This window comes from Octopus sinensis, linkage group LG2, assembly GCF_006345805.1.
Source record: "Octopus sinensis linkage group LG2, ASM634580v1, whole genome shotgun sequence".
Taxonomy (NCBI): Eukaryota; Metazoa; Mollusca; class Cephalopoda; order Octopoda; family Octopodidae; genus Octopus; species Octopus sinensis.
The window spans coordinates 172,309,111-172,329,535 of record NC_042998.1 but is presented as its reverse complement, the minus strand read 5'-3'; the positions used below and the strand labels follow the sequence as shown (position 1 = coordinate 172,329,535).

General features: G+C 34.5%; 1 protein-coding gene across 9 annotated transcripts in view; it reads right to left on the bottom strand.

Annotated features, from left to right (window-relative positions):
- Nucleotides 1-20,425, bottom strand: part of LOC115229173 (protein phosphatase 1 regulatory subunit 12A) — a 216,354-nt gene that overhangs the window by 73,798 nt on the left and 122,131 nt on the right. For 5 of the 9 annotated variants that reach the window (XM_036500427.1, XM_036500428.1, XM_036500431.1 and 2 more), the window contains 7 exons: nt 16,658-17,086; nt 14,151-14,241; nt 13,326-13,553; nt 11,636-11,720; nt 9,279-9,452; nt 6,606-6,709; nt 5,311-5,367 (listed from right to left, as the gene is read on the bottom strand). In XM_036500427.1, coding sequence (XP_036356320.1) covers nt 5,311-5,367; nt 6,606-6,709; nt 9,279-9,452; nt 11,636-11,720; nt 13,326-13,553; nt 14,151-14,241; nt 16,658-17,086 — 1,168 coding nt within the window. The remainder of the gene's footprint in view (nt 1-5,310; nt 5,368-6,605; nt 6,710-9,278; nt 9,453-11,635; nt 11,721-13,325; nt 13,554-14,150; nt 14,242-16,657; nt 17,087-20,425) is intronic. The other 4 variants (XM_036500429.1, XM_036500432.1, XM_036500435.1 and 1 more) reach the window with 2 other exon arrangements.

The following is a 20,425-nucleotide window of genomic DNA, read 5'->3' as shown; positions in this document are numbered from 1 at the left end:
TTTGTAAATTTTAAGTTTAACGTAGTTTAATTCTTTGAATTTTAACCAATGAATTGCCAGCATTTGAGCTCAAATCATTTGCTACATTATCGATAAACAAACGAGGAGATGCACGCCGCATACACACACACACATATTCAGATACATACACATGTACACTTGCACACACACTGTCACTCTCTGTCTCTCTCTCAAACACATGCATATACATTTGCACAAGCACATAGTAATTAATATATAAGCGTACACACACATACAAAAGGAGATATACATACACACACAAGCATACATACACGTTCGTGAGTTCGCACTGGTGTCGATAGAATCGACTTAATACTTTTGTATCTCATGCTTTGTCCCCTCTGTGTTTTGCCCCTTGCCGGAACAAATTTGCACAAAAGGTAAATAAACCAGAAATGATGGGGGGGGGGTCAATGTTTCATCGTTTCGGGGTCGATAAATTAAGTACCAATTATGCAATGGTGCCGAGGATTTTTTTCCCAATTTATATCAGAGCCTCCGACAAGCTGGGGCATACATTTTGGCCCTTCAAAACCATGGGAGAAGCCTTTTTGGTAAAAAATCGTTAATATTTTTATTGGGCGATGAAATTCATCAATTTAAGAGATATGGCTGTTATTTCTAGCCTCCTCGTTTGTTTATCAATATCGATAACGCAGCAAGTGCGGAGACAGACAGAAGAGAGAAGGATGAATAACACGGATGTGTGTGTGTGCGCGCGTATGTGTGTGTATGTATATCTCCGTTTGTATGTGTGTGTACGCTTATATATTAATTACTATGTGCTTGTGCAAATATATATGCATGTGTTTGAGAGAGTGACAGAGTGTGTGTGTGTGTGTGTGCAAGTGTACGTGTGTATGTATCTGAATATATGTGAGTGTGTGTGTGTGTCTGTATGTGGCGTGCGTCTCCTCGTTTGTTTATCAATATCGATAACGCAGCAAATGATTTGAGCTCAAATGCTGGCAATTCATTGGTTAAAATTCGAAGAATTAAACTACGTTAAACTTACAAATTACAATTTTCTCAAAAAAGCCAAGTGAAAATAATGTTTTCTTTTGACACATTCTACCAGTATACGAAGTTTCAAATTGTTTAGTTAACTAGAAATTCCATCCATCAAAAGGAAAAGATCCCATGATTTTTTTATATTTATTTATATATACACACACACACCTTTTATCTTTTCGTTTGTTTCAGTCATTAGACTGTGGTCATACTGGGGCACTGCCTTGAAGAATTTTAGTCTACAAATCACCTCCAATAATAATTTTTTAAACCTGGTACTTATTCTATTAGTTTCTTTTACCAAACTTGCCAGGGGGATGTAAACACTCCAACACTGGTTACAAGCAGTGGTAGGGTACAAACACAGATACATATGTGTGTGTGTGTGTGTGTGTGTATATATATATATATATGTTGCACAGACACACACATGCCCACCAAATCTACTCACAAGGCTTTGATCAACCTGAGGTAGCAAACACTTGCCCAAGTGTACACAGTAAGACTGAACCTGGAACCATGTGGCTGCTCCCTTTGCATTTTCACACTCCTGTCATCTACAAATTGTTATCCCCCTTCCTGTCTTCTACCTCCTCATCACTCATAGCCCTCCATATCTTAACTATCATGACCACACCATCCATTTCACTCAACTGACTTCCTCACCACTCCTTAGACCAACAGGCAAGAAGCTACTTTAGAACAATATAACTTAGTTTCATATTGTACTACCAGCTATTCTGCTTCTCAACTCTGTGACCCAAAATTTGCTCTTGCCTCTACCTTATCACTCACCTATAGCTTCGTTTGCTCTTGCCTCTACCCTATCTTTCTTGATCACATTTCCATATCATACCACTACTGCTTCCATCTTCATATCCCTTCCTAGGTCACAAGAGCAAATGTATCACGTCATAGGTTGAGTACTCTCTACATTTACATGCTTATGCTGCCATCCCTGGCCTTTCTACAGCTTTTGCTCCAGCTCCTATTCCCCACTAAGTTCTATTCATTTTTTTTTTCCAGTATACAAGGCAACCTTATCTTCTTTGCTGGTTTTATAGCAGAATCTGCAACAGTCAATCTACTGGTGAACTATATGCAAGGCTACCTCCCTAAAGCTAGTACTATGAAAATGCATCTAGTAATTAGTGTAAAGTTTTCACAAATGAGTCAAGAAAGTTGAGCAGCAGCTACAAATACAAACTTATGTGAACTGTAACCTATCCAACACATACTAACATGAAAGTGGGCGTAAAACTGATGATAGTGGTGATGATGCAAACAAGCCAAATAGCAATTTTCAAACGAAGTAATAAGCCATGACGTAAACCTTATTCTACTAAAATACCATCTGACTATTACTTACATTACTCTCCAAAATACTATTCAGTGAATGTGTAGATGAGATGATTTTTACAAATATCTGGGGAGATTTTTGTTGTTTTGTTTTTTGTAACTGGTTCCAGTGTGGTCATGCTGAGGACTGCCTTCAATGGTCTTGGTTATTTGAACTAATAACTAGTCTGATATAAAATCGAACTTAAGTTCGAGTTACGTCCCTTTATAGAGTTACCTCCATTCTTATAACCTCATGTCATAACTGGCCAATCCTACCCCTTATCCGAAGCCTATCAAATCTCTACAGTTGTCACCTAGTCTTCCCTATTTCCCTTAGTTAACCCATAACACTTGTTCTTCATTCATTATAGTCATCCCCTCACCCATTTCACATCTCTCACTCTCCCAGATATTCTTGTGACCTCCATCTCTCCCTCTCTCATGCCTGATGAAAGAGATAGAGAGGAGAATGAAAGAGAGAGAAGAATGAGAAAGAGAAGGATCAAAGAGTGAGAGAGAAGGATAAGAGAGAGAGAGCGGGATGAGAGAGAGGGATATGAGGGGGAGAGGAATGAGGGAGAGAGGAGAGGAGGAGGTGGAGAGAGAGGAAAAAGATTGGAAGAGAAAGAAAGAAAGGTTAAAAGAGAAAGGGAGAGTTGAGAGAGAAAGTGAGAAAAACAGATGAAAGACTAACGAGTAGAAGTGTCTTGAGGAAGAAATCAGATGAAGGGATTCCAAGACTTAGTTTCAGTGGACTGGATGGGCCTTCTCAAGAAATATATATCACCAATCATCCCAGTCTCATATCATCTCTATGCAGTTCAAGGTCCTAAGATCTGCCCTCACCACTTTATCCCATGTTTTCCTGAGTTTCCATCCACTTTTTCATACAGCTATCTTCATCCATACACAATCACATGACTGTACCAATGCAGTCTTCTTTCTTGAACAGTACATCAGGTTCATCTTATGCCCAGTTTTTCTTCATTCAACACGTTTGTATCATGTTATTCAAGCACACTTACACTGCACATCCAATGGAGCATGCTCACTTCATTTCTTCCCAGTTTCAAGTCCTCTACATTCAAATGCCAAGTCTTACAACCATGCAGTATTGCACTTCTAATACAAGCATCATATGATCTACCCTTCACTCTGAATAAAAGACTTTTGTTGCCAGCAGCAATGATACAACTTGTTCCTACCTTGGTAATTGTACTTTACAAGCAACTACCTCTATAGTAAACCATCCAAGGCTGTAGGAGGATCTATTTCCAGTGTTCTCAGCTCCAGTGCATATAACACATACAAAGCTTATACATGCCTGTGAATCCAGTACACCTCATGTGTCCATAGCTAATACAGAGTATGGAGTTTATACCCACTACTTTTCTGAATATCAAGCAAAGCCATTTCTCTGAAGAAGGACCCTGTTTTCTTTCCGACTTAGGAAAATCTTAATTTTTGCTAAGTTTACCTTAAAATCTCTTTATTCTAAGTTTAGCTTCCATGTCTGGAATTTCCTTTCAATTCACCCAATATATATCATTTAATATACTCAGTATTTAAATATTAGCTACTAATGCTTTCATGGCATGGAAACACAATAATTCAGCAGATTTTAACAATATGCCTTGTGTCTCCAAGCAATTTTTCAGGAGATATGACACACATTATATAAATCTGCCAAGTTATCATACTAAAGTAGATCATATTTAAATACTGTGTACATTAAATGATATTTATCTCACTGGATAGTTTCTTTTTTCTATTTTTTTTGTTGATCCAACCTCTCAAGGTATTTTTTTCAGTTCCAGCTCAAAGCTGCAGCCATGCTGGGGCACAACCGTTTGTGTATTTTATATACATATATATGTGTGTGTGTGTGTGTGTAACTATTTATATATCTCACATGTGCACAATGGTTACCTTATGCTGGTAATATTTTGGCTACTTCCCTCCATAACAGTTTCTCTTGAAGTTACAAAACCATCTAGTGTCTCCTGCAAATTTCAACCCCAGGGTAAGGTTTGGTAGGTAAATCATGTATAGCTCTTTTTCTAACCATTTAAAGAAAAAAAAAATCTGAATTATCATCATCATCATCATCATTTAATATCCATGCTCCATGGTGGCATGGGTTGGACAGTTTGATAGGAACCAAGAAGTATCTAAGTCAGAGGTGAGCGTAATACATAGAAAAAGGGCCAAGAACCAAAGGACTGACTTAACAGGTTTTCGCATTTTTGATTCTGGTCAGCCAAAATCAAGACATTCCAGGTATAACCATCCTATATTTTAGATTGTATATCAGTGATAGCATTTTCCAATGCATCATCTCTTTTTTTCTAAGATACTAATGATGTGATTTGAGGAAAATCTAGCAGCTATATTTAGCATTGAGCAAACACAGAAGTTCTCTTGGCTTATTGACATGTCAAAAAATCTGAGAAGTTCATCCTAAGATGAAATCACATTTTAGCATATCAGCAAAGATGTGACATAACACAAAAAAGATAAAAAACAAGTTTTGATCATAAAAGCTAAGAACAAATAAAGAACAAAATACCTGCAAACAAGGTATAGGAATAAACAAATTCAAAGAGGCGAACACTTTGAGATGGCTCAAGCAGATTATGCCAAACATTCCTTAAGATATTTTATAAAAATACAAAAGATAATGAAGCAGACCTGATAAACCAAGGATTTAAACATGACTATTTTCATTTGGTTAATCACTGCAAAACGTAAAAATATCAGTATCTTATATTTTAACAATGAAAATTATCGCAAGATACAAAGATGTTTTCCAGAGTCCAGTTCAGAAAAAAAAATGAAGAAACCCACTTAGTTGAAATATCCCATACACGCATACCAACAAATGTTAGATACTATTTTACTACAATAATACTGAAGTGAGAAAACAACTAGACTTACTGTGCTGTCATCACTTTCATTCTCTTCCTTTGATACAGAATTGGACTCCTCATCACTCTGCAAAAAGGAGAAAAAAGAAAACAATGAGAAGCTTGCAATTTACTGAATTAAAAACAGCAAAGAAAAATTTCATCTTAGTATGTTCATCACAACCAACATTCACTCTTCCATGCTTGCATGGATCAGATAAAATTTATGGAAACAGAGCTTCAACAACCAGATGCCCTTCCTGTCACCCTCACTGGTTCTGCAACAAAGGTAATATTTCCCTGTGGTTGGATGTGTTCTCACAGAAGTTCATTTTACAACTACCATGCAATATTAAGACAAGAAGACAGGCAGACAAACATACAGTTAACTCCTTTCTGTTCCCATCAACCATATCTACTCACAATGCTTTGGTCACCTGGGGCTATAGTAAAGGACACTTATCAAACGTGTCACACAGTGGGACAGAACCTGGAACAATGTGGTTGGAAGGCAAACTACTTAACCACATAGCCATTGTATAAAAAAAGTTTACTAGATCAAGTATGGATTCAGAAATAATCACTACAAGTGCTTAGTAACTATCTAGCATTAGTGATGGTTACCAGTAGGCTCAATTTATGCTGACATTCCATATTTGAAAAATAAATGATAGAGAAATATATGATGAAATCTTTCATACCAGAAAAATTTATTTAGAAATCTCTAAAATAGAACTAATTTATGAATAGTTAAGATCATATCAAAGAAAATATTCTGAATAAATAAGGAGAATCCGACACATGTAAATACTATCTCCTAACTGTATTTAAAAGATGAAAATGACAGGACATACAATAAAATTATGCACATACAATCATCAGAACTGATATCAAAACTTCCATGCTTCCTGAGATTCGCCGACACTACACCTGATTTTCTCCCCTCCATACACACACAAGCATGTATCTGACTCATACACTGTTCGCTTTCCAGACATTTGTACATTACTGCATATACTTTATATGCACTTTTGACAAGCTGTGGTGCACCTGAGCACTGTATACAATAATTTCATTATTTTTTTATTTTTATAAGCAAAGGTAACTCTGTAAATGAAGCGGCTGCCAGCGTTGTATATTACAATACTCAGAAGTAACTTAACAAAATCTTCTGTATATCAATGGATGTAAGTGAAGTTACAAGCAAACAAACCAGTCACTTATACAAGGAGTGAACAACACCCACTCAATTATCTTTAGTTACAGTAAAATGGAAAATCCCAGGAACTGCTAAGTAATTTGACATGGTGCAGCATACATACATACCTTTAGATTGTAATTAATAACTCCTGTTGATCTTCTTTCCCGCTTGGCTCGGCGGGCTTTCAAGGCGGACGATTCTCTTCTCTCTGAATCTTTTTCTTTATCAGCTTCAGGAATAAAATAAAATACCTATGAATATCATAGAATCATATGGTATGTTCAGGTTAATTTAAAACCTAAAGCTACACTGTACTGCTTGAGATTTTCACATAAAGAGTACACCAAGTAATTCCATCTGGATTAGCAAAGAAAGTCCAAACAAAAATTTAAGATGAGCAACCTGGACAATAGAGAACACAAAACTATATGGGCTTGATTACCACAGCAGCAATGTCCAGCACTATGGAAGATGAAAAATGAAATTTATGTTGATGATACATCAATTTATAACGAAGTTATGTGTACACATGTCAGTATGTGACATGATGTATACATATGCGCATATATAGAAACTCTATATGGTGTTTATAGGCAACAGCATTCACAAAATTTTCAACACCCACAATGTCATTTAACATTATTCTCAAGTGAAGAACCATCCTATCCGATCAGACTTTGGTTATAAGGGAGAGAGAGTGTCCACTCAAAAACAATAAATGAGCAGTTTCATTAGGTCTAAATTCATTCTGATTTAAATTACATATTTTACAACTTTGAGCAAATAATATTCCATAAACAGTTTGGTCAGTTCAGAAGTAAACACACTCATTATGGAATTCATAAGAAATCATCTACTTATTGTAGTTTAATCATATAATTTTTGTCAGAAGACAAAATATAGTCAGGAAAAAAAAGATCTGGGATGATAAATACAAAGAGGGGAAACGAGGAAACAGTAGTAGTAGGGGGGGGACCTCGTAAATGAAGAAGGTTTAGGTTGGGTGTAATTAAGTTGGCAAATTGAGGAAAGCAAAGAACACAGCACATCCATGAGCTACATATTCTTCCGTCGCTTCTTTTGCTACAACAAATGCTGTAGGGAGATAGGATGTTTACCTATTAGGAAGATGACTTCACTTAGGACACTTTATGTTGGTATGTGGAGATTAGTCATTTAGAAAAATACAATCACACAAATAGCAGAATTTGTTAATCCTTGGTAACAAGGTGTCTCTTTACTAAAAATCGTGAAATAAATCATGTAGAAAGTAAATAAATAAAAATACAAAAAGTGCAAAAGAAGAAACAAATGCAATCTTTGGCAAACCTTGTAATAATATCTGATAGAAGAAAAGAGAAGAAATACCATTCAATTCATGCAAGCATTTCTGTGAAATAACAAATCATAACAAAAATAAGCTACTGCTATGGATAAATAACAGATCACCATACACAAAATAAAGTTAATATACAAATTACTATCAATAAAGAGTCAAGTTGGCAGTGTTACTAGTGTTGATAAAATGCCTGGTTTCATCTCTTCTGGTTTATTACATTAAGTTCAAATCCTACTCATCTACTTCGCCTTACAATCCCTTTGGCATTGACAAAGTAAGTAGAATAAGTACAAGGATAGAAATACACAAATTAGTTCCAATGTAATGATAGCACTTACTTATTGAGGTTTTAAAATTCAATGAAGATTACAGGTTCAGCAATTTTCTTTTATGAGATTTTTATATCAAATAATGCTTTCTCCAATTTTCTGTATATGCACAAAACCCTCATCATTAACCCTTTTGTTACTGTATTTATTTTGAGATGCTCTGTGTTTCTGTTAGGAACATAAATTGTGACTAAGGTTTGGTGGAAGATTTTAATTCAAAACTTATGAAAGCAAGACATTTGTACTCAGAGCCAGAGCCAGTTTCAGCTGAGTTGGTAATGAAAGGGTTAAATAACAACATATAAATATTTTGCATAATATATGTCTAGATATTTTGCATTTCACTGAGGTTAAGCCTATAATGAAAGGCATGACATCCATGACCTTACTGTCTTTTCCTTTCGTGCAGTGGACCTGAGACTATATATAATTAAAGAGTCCTTTTCCAGGAGGGCAGAGTGTTACCTGAGGTAATTTGGTTACTATTTATAGCGAGTCAAGCAACCATATAAAGGCCTCTACATGACATACCCAATGACATCAAATGCTACAAGGTCAAGATACTCCCAAAAGGAACAACTGATGAACAAAGTTAATAAAATAGCAGAAAGAGTTATAGTAGATTAAAAAGGAAATTGGCTGAAATGAAGTGCAGTTTGAAGTACTTTAGTGAAGAACTACTAAAGTAAGAAAACTATTATACCTAGCATTTGTTGATCTTGAAAAGGCCTATGATATAGTATGACACTATCTAGGCTGGTGGTCTTTAAGAAAACTGAGCAGAGATATAAGAAGATATGCTGAAAGGAAAACATGTTTCTAAAGAAAATTTGAAATAGAAACTTCTCACACAATGACATCCATTAACTTAAACCACTCAGCATGTTAGGGTTGTTTGACTTAACTATCATCATGTAGGAACCTATATCTCTCTGTCTTATATAATGTAACAAATACATAAACAATCCATAACTTTCTACTCTTAAGGCTAATTTAATCCTAGGCTGTTACGCTTTTTTTTCAAAGCTAAATTTCTGTCAAAGTACTGTGCATTTCTTTGAACTAATAATTTCTTCTTTGCAACTGGGCTGACAAAAAAATAGAGTATTTCAAAGGAAACTAGGTGGCACCTTTCGTTTCTTTACTTGGGTCTTTTGTTTCTTCTTCTTTCTTCTTTTCTGACTCTTCATTTCGAAATCGGTTTCGAAATGAAGATGTTCTGTTGAAACCAACAGTAGAATTTCCTGTGTTACTAATATCAGATACACTTAGTAGAACATTTCTTTGGTTATGCTGACCATGAGCTGGAAAGGAAAAAAAACATTCACTTTGAATGCAACTGCTAGAAACACAAAAGTGGTACACAATGTATGGAAGTAGATCCTAGCCAGGTCTTTAACCAGTTTTTTTCCCCACACTTTTTTAGTATTGTAATTACTACTATTGTACTACAATTGTTAAAATAACTAATTTTTCTCTGAATTCCTCACACAAACAAGTAAATGCGTTCAAATGCTTGTAAGGTCTTTAACTAAAAAGCAACAAAGTGCGTAATCAATTTAATGAAGTCTTGTTTCATAATAGTCAATGCTATAAAAACATCAGAAAGCCGTTTCTATGAAGAGATTTACCCTCTCTCGTCAGTTTCCTAAAGTTAGTAATATTACAAAGAACTACAACAAATGAAAACATGGGGATAAATTAATCTCTGCATCTAATTGATGAGGAGAGGGAAGGTTGATGCATATTTCTCAGATGTGAAATAAAAAAAAAAATTTTTTTAAATAAACTATTATTTACTTAGAAGAGAATATCAATGTAAGTATAACTTAACACAGCTGAATATTAGAATATCCTAATTTCTAAAATTACTTTGCTCAAGAAAGAGCTACAATTTTCTTTCATAACAGATCAATTTAAATACTTAGGTTTTCTTTCATTTTCTTACAGGTTCTCAAATTTAAAAGCTGTGAGTCTTCATCTTCAATCTAATTGATAAACTACATTTGCAATTAGTTTCATAGTTAATATATTAGTTTGGCAGATTCAAATGTGAATACAATCGTTGTTGTACTTTGTCACAGGAGAACAACTGCTTCCAGATGAAAGTGTATTCATAACACACTTGATTCCTTAGAGCAAGGGTCTCTGGAACACCCAGTGCTGTGACATTGTGTCGTCAAGCAAAGGCAGTCCAAGCTAATGAATTCCACTGGTATGGTCATGTACTACAGATGGATGAGGAGAGATGTGTGAAGAAGTCAACTCCCAAACAGTTGAAGGAATCTGGGGTAGAGGTAGACCCAGGAAGACCTTCGAGCGTTGGGCCTCACAGAGGCAATGATGAAAGACCGAGATCTCTGAAGACATACTGTGACTGTGAAGACCTGACAAGTAATGTGAGTTCATGGCTGTTTCCTGCACCAGCTTCACATAGCAGCCCCAGGCCATCCATAGTACCTTGGATCACAGGACGGCCTGCTGTGCTTACCTTGGATCGTAGGGCGACCTGCTGTGCTTGGAGAGGCCTATTGAGTCAAGTACATCAACATCAAATAAAAATCAAACTGAAATTGTAGTTGTGATACCTGTGCGGGTGGCATGTTAAAAGCACCATCCGAACGTGGCCGATGCCAGCGTCGCCCTAACTGGCTTCCGTGCCAGTGGCACATAAAAAGCACCAACCGATCGTGGCCGTTGCCACCCTCCCCTGGCACCTGTGCCAGTGGCACGTAAAAAGCACCCACTACACTCATGGAGTGGTTGGCATTAAGAAGGGCATCCAGCTGTAGAAACACTGCCAGATCAGACTGGAGCCTGGTGCAGCCTCCTGGCTTCCCAGACCCCGGTCGAACCGTCAAACCCATGCTAGCATGGAAAGCAGACGTTAAACGATGATGATACTCCCAGTGCAGTCACTATAGAATAAGACAAGAAAAAAAAAATGAGATCTTTGTTAACTATATTTTCAGGACAAACAGGACTTTATAGATTGATGAATTTCTTAAAAATATATCCTTATGTAAATTCATCGGTAAAATAAAATCATAGAAACGTTAGTATAAACAAAAAAATAGTAACAAGAAGAACTCGACAAAACCAGAAAACTAAACTATTGGAAACTAAGTCGTAGAGGTAAAAAGCATTTTTTTTTTTTTAGTGTTTATAGCAAAAACACAAAACAAATCAATAACTCACTTTAACTTCAATAAATATGAGCATGCATATCAAAACCCTTTAGCATTCAGATTACTCTATCAAAGGTAATGCTAATTTATTCACATTGTTTTGAATTAATCATGCATTATCTCATAGCTTCGAGATTTCACTGATGTGATTGGAGACCAGCTCATAAAAGGTTGAGCATAAAACAAGTTGAATATTTGGGTTGGATAGGACCTGTTTAAATGCTAAAGGGTTACGGAACCAAAGAAGAAAGTACAATAGTTAAAATAATTATGATGAGGAAAAAGAAAAAACAACTTACAATATGAATCTATTGAATATATATTAGGTGTGCTGCTGGTTGATAATTCTGACTCCCTTGGTCTTCGATATGGCGCTTGGTTGCTCTAAAACAATGAAGCTCAATTAATTAGCAAAATGTAATCAAATACAACAGTATATTGCAGCTACCCCACCCATGCCAGTATGGAAGGCAGACATTAAACAATGATCATCGCATGTGTGTATGTGTGTGTATATATATATATATATATTATATATATATATATATATACATATATACATATATACACACACACACACACACAGTATCCTTTTAAATAAATTCAGAATACCAAATCACTGAGTAAATTAATAAAGTGTATAAAAAAAAAAAAGATAGAAACATAAGTCTGCTGTTCTTAAATTAAAAACTATATGAGCCAGTAAAAGAACCTCTGCATGGTTAATAAACTTTCAAGCAATAGCAGTCAAAAGTACATTTAAAAAAGTAGAAGCACATTGAATAATGTAGTCCTAGATATAAAATACATGTAGAAAATGATAGGGTAGTCACAACAGGAATGCTTTTGATAATATACCAGCTTAATGAGAAATTATAGTCAAGATGATCAACAACAACAAAAATTATGTACCATTACTAGATTTACATGAATTTTAGTGTTAGGGACTAACTGGAGAAAAGTTCAATAGTTAATTGCTATGAAACTTTGTCAGACACAGCAGTCATAGTGAACCCTAAAAATGAGTTTGAAAAGTAGCACTTGGCATTTATTATTAGATCGTTTTGACAAGCGAACCAGCTTACAGAGCTTATCCAGTACATGTTTATCAAATGCTTGTTGTAGTTCAATGAAGCTTCATAGCAGGATTAACTTGCATTCTGAAGTCAAGAACATACAAAAATTTTGATAATTGCTATGTTTAAAATATCAAACATCAATCACCCCATCTGCTAACACAGGAATAATTTTCCATGTACTGATGGCATCAGCTGAAACTTTGCAGTGCACAACAGCAGCAACATGTACACAAACTAAAATTTATAAGAGGTAAAATAAATCCAGTTGTTACTATAAGACACCAGAAAACACACTTTTATGCTACAGGTGACACATTATGTAAAAACAAAAAAAATGACTTGATGCTAGATTACAAACAGTCGAGCTAGTTAATCCTAAAATTTGTAGATCAATGGCTTTCAGTGACTGGAAGACTACATGAATAGTGTCAAAGAAAAGGGAAGTTATGTACGAATAAGGAAAAGAGTGAAGCAATCTTAAACTCACTATTCACAATTGTCAAGAAAATCAATAACTCATAAAGGGAGAGTCATTTTGTATTTTGGTGCTTATAAGCAATGCTAATTCCTAACTGTGAAATGGTAATGGTGGCATGGAGATTGTATGTGGTTATTCAACTTGCTAGAAATAGCAAACAATCCTCACCAAACCATCTTAAAGAATTATGTCTGTTGGATAATAAAGTCATTGCTCCCAGTACATAAGAAAAAGTTGGGACAGTCACAACTGGAATGCTGTTAATCACTGTTCAATCAAAGCTAATGGCTCAACTACAACCATAAAGACAACTGATGCAAACAGTTTTGTCTGTATCTCTGACTCCAAGGCAGAGTTCCTTAACCTCATTAACATTGTTTCTTGTTAACACTGGCCATCATTCAAGAAAAACCACAGGAAAGGACTGCTTACATGGCTCCGTTCTTCCAATGTTCGATGACTTCTCAAGTTCACTTCATCACTTGCAACAGTTGTGTCTAGTAAGCCATCCTTACTGATCTCACTTGATAATCGGTCCTTAGCAAGATCATTTTTGTCAGAGTCCTTATCACATTCTTGTTCTTTTTCTTTGTTTTCTTTTTCTTCAGTTCCAGTTTGCTTCAGAGCCTTTGCTCTAGCAATATCTTCTGTTGAGATACCCTGTGGGAAAATCAAGAAAAAATATAGTAATGACCGGAATAACATTACATGAGGAAGAACACTAAGTAAACTGTGTGTAGTGGACATCGTATAATTAAGAGAAGAACTTGCAGAAAGGTAGAGGAGCAAAAGAGGCATGAAGTAAACATTTAGAAGAAAATGAAGCAAACCTGAAAGAGATTAGGAGGAAACATGAAAGTGAGCAAGTAACAAGATAGAAGGATGGTACAGAAGGAAGTTGAGAGGAATTGTGATAGAGAGCAGGGAAAAGAAAGAAATGCAGTAGAAGAAACGAAGTGATATAAAAACAAAAAAAAAATGAAAGAAAAGCAGGTTATAGTAAGTGATGCTGAATGAGAAAGTAAAAAGTAGGAGGTAGGCAAGACTATGCGTGAGATATGGAAGGTAATCTATCTTTTAGGTGAGTGAGATGGGCCAGAAGACAACTGCGAGATGTAGATGTAAATTTGAAGAAAGTGGGGTCTGAAAGGTACGAGAGATAAATTGAGCAGAATAAATTTTTTAAAAAAGAGGAGGAAAATGATAGAAAGCTGGATCATTGGTGTTACTAGAAAAATTGGTACAGATAAAACAAACCTGTGTTGAACGACGGGTCTCCCTGGCCTTCCTAGCTCGAGCTTTTCTCTGAGTTTCAGTCTCCTCATCTCGTTTTGGAGGTTCGAACGTTCTAATGAAGAAGATACACATGTATATATATGAATCATTGATAAACAAAACAGGGCAAGTCTGTGCAGTGAAGAAGATACATACACAAGCATATGTTGTGTGTGTGACAACAGACACAAACAGTCTATGAATATACGATTACACACATAGGCAAACTCTCAGAAAGTTCCTTTAAAAAAGAAAAAAAAATCATGTAATTAATGAAGCATATGTCACAGACTAAATCAACTACATAGATTCAATTTTTAACTGTACTTATGTCAAAATGTCCAACACAAAACCTCATAAAAGATCATGAAGATCACAACATCTCACTCCCCCACTTTTACTCTTGCACTCCTCTATGAAATTAACTATGGTGCTGATAAACTATTTTGTAACTAGATAATGGCAGAAATAGTAAAATTAAATAATTTGAGCAGCTTCTGCCAAGGTAAGTTTTTAGCTTGCCTTTCTCTACTACTAAAAGTGAAGGGTAAAATAAACATATAAGAGAATTTTCATGGAAAACATGGGAAAAAGGCAAACAGTTTAGATGAGAGGATACATGGTCTCACAGCCGAAATGACATGAAATCAAGATGAATGGCAATATGTCACACAGCAAACCTAGCCAACCCATGCTCATAATGAAAATGAGATGTCATGATGATTATAATAATGTCAATATATACAGATTGAAGCAACAATTCACCTCAGTTGGTTTTATAAAAGCAATTTCCAACAGAAAATATCTCACTTTTCATCAGGTGACTATTTTTTAAGAATTGTTCCACCAATGGAAGAGGTAACCAATGGTTTAGAACTAATTACCATTTACATAAATATCAACAAATTCTACACACTTTCAAGTACTGAGAAGTCATTTTTTTTTTTTTTTTTTGGGTATTAATATCTTTATTAAAAAAAAAACAATGCAAAACAAACAGTGTGACACACAAACAGCATAACACACAGCTTTAAGCTGTCAAACCAGTATGCTTCTCATCAACACTTGTTGCTTTTAGATAAGGGAGGCAAAGAAAAATAGGTATGCAAAGCTGGAACAAGGGGGAAAAAAAGCAATTTTTCTTTGAATTGATAAAATTCATATAATATAAAGTTAATTTAAACATATAATAAAATATTGTTCATGCCTTAAATGTAATACAAGTTGATCATGTTCAAAACAATAATATTGCAAATAGCTGCCTGGCTGAATAAAAATCTGTTATATGCAATAGAAGCAGTATCACATTAAAATAGCCATCTACAATTTCATTAAATATACTTTAAACATATGCATCCTTGAAAAATTAACATGGGAGAACCTTTTTCTAAAAGTATAAAATCATATAACTAAGCTTCTGTCAAGTGAAAATAAATATCACCCGACATTCAGAAACGTAGAACTATATTGTAAAACATCCAAAATTAAAGACTTGTTACGCAATACACTCACAACTAAACTATAAGTAAGCTGTTTATATGCCTAATATGTACAATGTCTTTATATATTTACTTGTCACAAAGGAAATAATGGAAAAATTGAATCTACAGTCATTGTAAGCCATGACTATGCTAAAACTGTGTTGAACAATATCCGATTTGTAAGCTTCTTTATGTAAATTCTTGTGTTGAAAAATTTTGTAGTGTCTAGAGAGAGCCATTATCATTATCATCATTATTATTAATTATTATTATTATTATTAACACATGCATTGGTTCAATTCCACCTCATTATTATTAGTCAATTGGTTAAATAGCCAACCAATTAAACAATTGTTTGTTTAATTCAGTTAAGCAGTAAGTCAATTGTTGTTTTTTTTTTCTCTCAAAACTTTTTTGTTGCTACTTGTAAACTTTGCACTGACTTTCTTCTTAGTCTGTTCTAAGAAGTCTGGACTAAGAAGAAAGACACTGAAAAGATTGCAAGTAGCAATAAAAAGGCTTTGACAAACAAAAACAAAGCAAATGACTTACTGTTTAACCAAATTAAACAAACAATCGATTAGTTGGTCGGATAGTTAACCAATTGACTGAGTGGAATTGAACTAGTGTGTGGGATAATAATATTGGCATAATGACTTACGACTAAATTTATACAAGTGGACTAAAAGTGGCAATTTTATGAAACTGGGAGTCATGTCAAAATAGGGAACAATAGAGAGAACCCAAATGTCTTTAAGATGTACTTTCTTCTAGCTCTGAAACTCTTGCTTATATTTAAAATTTTCAAAAACATCAACTAATGTAAGATTGGTTGGGAGCCAAGGTAGATGTCCATTTTACTTAGCTTTGAATCCTTCATTTTCCAGATGCTAAAACAACTGAAGGGAACACAATACTCTAAGTAACTACATCTAATTATAGAAAATATATGTTGCAATGTATAACAAGGGCTACCCATCAGAATGCATAATATATCCTCAAGTATACCTTTTAGTTGTCGATGATGGTCTTGATATATCCGTTGTGATGCTTGTTGTTGTAGTTGTAGTAGGTGTGGAAATTGAAACTGAAGTAGTGGTTGTTGAAGTATTAGCTTGAGTGTTTGTAGGAGTAGTGCTAGCAATGGTTACAGTAATGCTAGGAGAAGGCAGCGATGATGTCACTTTTGTATCGGTATCAGTTGATTCAGCATTTTTCTTAACACCAAAACTATCTCCTATTACCAGGGAACTTCTGCTGATGCTTGGTGCAGTAGTTGAAGTCGGTGTTGTTATGGTCGCTGTTGTGGCTACAGTGGAGTTCTTCAGCTTTTCAGTACGTTTTTCTGCAAGTCTGTGATAGTAAGGCACATAATGTCTGGTAAAGGAGCTATAGGGACTAGAGAACCGGCTATAGCTGGACGAGCGGCTGGATAATCTGTAAGGATAGCAAGCAGCACGACATGCTTCATGCAGGTTACAAACAGACAAAACTACGGTGAGGTATGTGTTTGAGAGATGACACGGAAGCACACAAAAAGAAACTAATGCTGGATTCAGAAGTTGGGCATAAGGAGAGAAAAACCCAGCTATTCTATCAGAATGTTAATATATAAATATATTACTTTGAATTTAATCTATATGAAGTAAGTTAAAAGCTTTGCCTTTGAATAGTAGCAAAACTGAATTAGATCAATATTACTTCGTGTTTTTTAAATCTGTAATTTCCTCGTTCTAAAAGCCTGAGGAACATAAAATTTTAGGTCTACAATAGATCTACAGGTTTTCAAAATGACCACTTTACTCACTCTCCAACTACAGGATCAACAAGTACCTTTGAGTTAATTGAAGATGTCCAACTTGTTGATTCAAGGTACTGTGAACATTCAAAATTACACCTGCATAATGTAAATATTGTTAAATTTTATGTATGTTCTAAATGTAAATTCCAATTCACTAAATAAGAAATTTCAGAAGTTTAATAACTATATTGGTAATATATAATAGTGCTACAGATATAGTAGTGCTACAGATATAGTCGTGGCAGTGAGGTATTCACTAGAAGGAAGAACCTTGTGCTAAAGAAAAAGTAAAATTGAAGAGGGAAGGGCAAGAGAGAAAGAGCTTTGGCTTTATGTTGTTTCTTTCTATAAGAATAGGGAAGTCAGCAGGGAAATCCCTTAAGCATTTGACGATTTTTTTTTTCTTTATTGCAGAAAAAAATATTTTCTAAATTACAATAACAAACAATTGTTAAAAAATTATTTAATATTCAGTTAAGAAAATAAAATTCTACTTTTAAAGCAAAGCAAATTCTATTAGATGAATAGACACATATACTAAAGTGCAAAATAAAGAGTGAAAGTCTCAGGCAAGACAATAAGCAAAATTAAGAGTCAAAACTAATGAACCAGCTTCAGGTTTTAGCTCTAAATGGAATCAAACTTTAGGATGTGTAATAACTGAGTAAAGAAGCATTACTTTATAGAAAATGTGAGAATACTAACACCAAAATATAGCTAAATATAGTGTTGACTTCAAATATTAACTATTAATGATTAGTGCTATTTGTTTATCAATAATAAATATAAACTATTTTCTGTTTACATAGTAATCATGATACAAAAGTACTGCGATTAATTTAGTCAATACTATAGACTAAAATTAATATTGTAAAACCATTATTAAACAGTACTCTCCAAGAATTTCATTAATTTGTTTTGTTTTTTTTTATATAATGGTACTCAACATCAATTATCATAGATGATGATGAATTTGTTGAAGCAAATTTTCTGTGACCACATGCCCTTCCTGTCAGCAACCCTCATCTGTTTCTAAGTAAGATAATATTTTCCATGGCCAGACATGTTTTCCATTAGGACTAGAAATTAACATCACATGTTGCCAAGGAATACACAAACATACAAATACATGTATACATGACAAGCTTCTTTCAGTTTCCATTAACCAAATCCATTCCCAAGACTTTGGCTAGCCCAGGGTTATAGAAGACACTTGCCGAAGGTGCCACGCAATGGGACTTAACTTGAAACCACATGGTTGAGAAGCAAGCTAGGCAAAACATTGCCTTCTGATTGGTTTTCTCCTAGTTTATGTAATATATCTTAACTTGCCTTTTGTTTATATAGGACTGCTGTTTAATATGTTCTTTTCTAATTGAAAAGTGTAGGATCTGAAGGACATTTGGTTAATATTTCTAACAAGTTCAGGGACCATATTGGGGCCATCCTTCAATAGGTCAAATTGAACTTGGTTGTTATCTAGATCAGCCCTGATCAGACAAATGTATGATGAAAAGCATTCCAGTCTTGATCATCATGACACTTTCCAGACATCCATTATGGGAGTAGGTGTAATTTGGATGATATTTCTAGCAAATGGAGTGATCCTCTAGAAGCTACTTTGTTGAATACCAAAACCAGCTGACATAGTGATATCACTTTATAAGGGGGATAATGCTGTTAAGCAATGACATGGAAAGCAAAGCAAGAGATACTCTTGTTTGTAAGAAAACAACTCTGTCACTTCCCTTACATAAATACCTATTTCATTCAGGTAGCATGATATGTGAATTACATAAATCTCATAATTTCGCTGAAGTGGTTGGTGCAAGCAGCAGTGAGAGAGATAACTTATTTCAGGAAAATGATGAAAGGAATGATGAGTGTTTCAATTACTTATAATGATATACTTACATAAGCTCTGATTCAAGTATTTTTAGGAAATCCTTGGTGAGTACTACTTTTAATTGATTTTAGAATATTTTCCCCAATGAACGTGAACATATGGCCAAACTGACCATACTGCTTATGCATCATGATAGCAACCTTAATCCCTTTTCTTTTTTCTGTGAGAAATATTCTTTTTATTACGTGCAAGTACTTTTTAGCTATTAGGAGTAAGCGTACGTAAAATGTTAAGCAAGCTGACATAGTTAGGCAACAGGTCAATTCAAGACCAAACGGGAAGAGAAGAAAGGTTTGGGACAGGACTACTTGCTAATTCAACTGACATAAATATCAGTTGACTCATAGATAATTTGTTCTTTTTGATATAAAGTTGAAAAATTTGCAAAGTTAAAGAGAAAAATGCTTCAGAACTATAAAGTCCAGATTAAAGATGAGCAAACATTCTCTTGAGATATTATATCAACAATAAAAAGTATATTAATCACATTCAAAGAGTTATTTTAAATTTGATTAATTTTTATGCCAAAATGTTATGGAGTGCTCAGATTAGAGGAGAAAGAAAATAAGAGAAAAGAAAAAATGGTTTCATTTTACATGCAGGCCACAAAGGAAATTGTAGGAATATAAACACATTAAGGTTATATATAGGCAGAAGACATAATTCACAGACGACATGGAAGAATAGATATAAAACGAAAGACAACACTGAACATGCTATCCTTACAGAGCCATGCCAAAAAAGGGGGCATCAAGTTATTTAAATATACAAAGTATGCAGACATAATTTATTCAAAGATAATAAACTGATAAACGTGTACAATATATAAATCAGCTGTACTTTCATCATAAAAGACTTGCCTTCATTTCTCGGAATATTGTTTGCAAACAAAATTGATCAACTTTCTCTTTGTTCTTTCACATTTACTTAATTTATACTTGATAATAATAATACTAAAAAATAAGAACTCAAGTAACAGTATTGATATAACCAAGCAATCTGTGTTAAGTTAAAATTATTCACAAGAATGTCCAAACAATATTCAACAGAACAACAGCTTATTGAAATA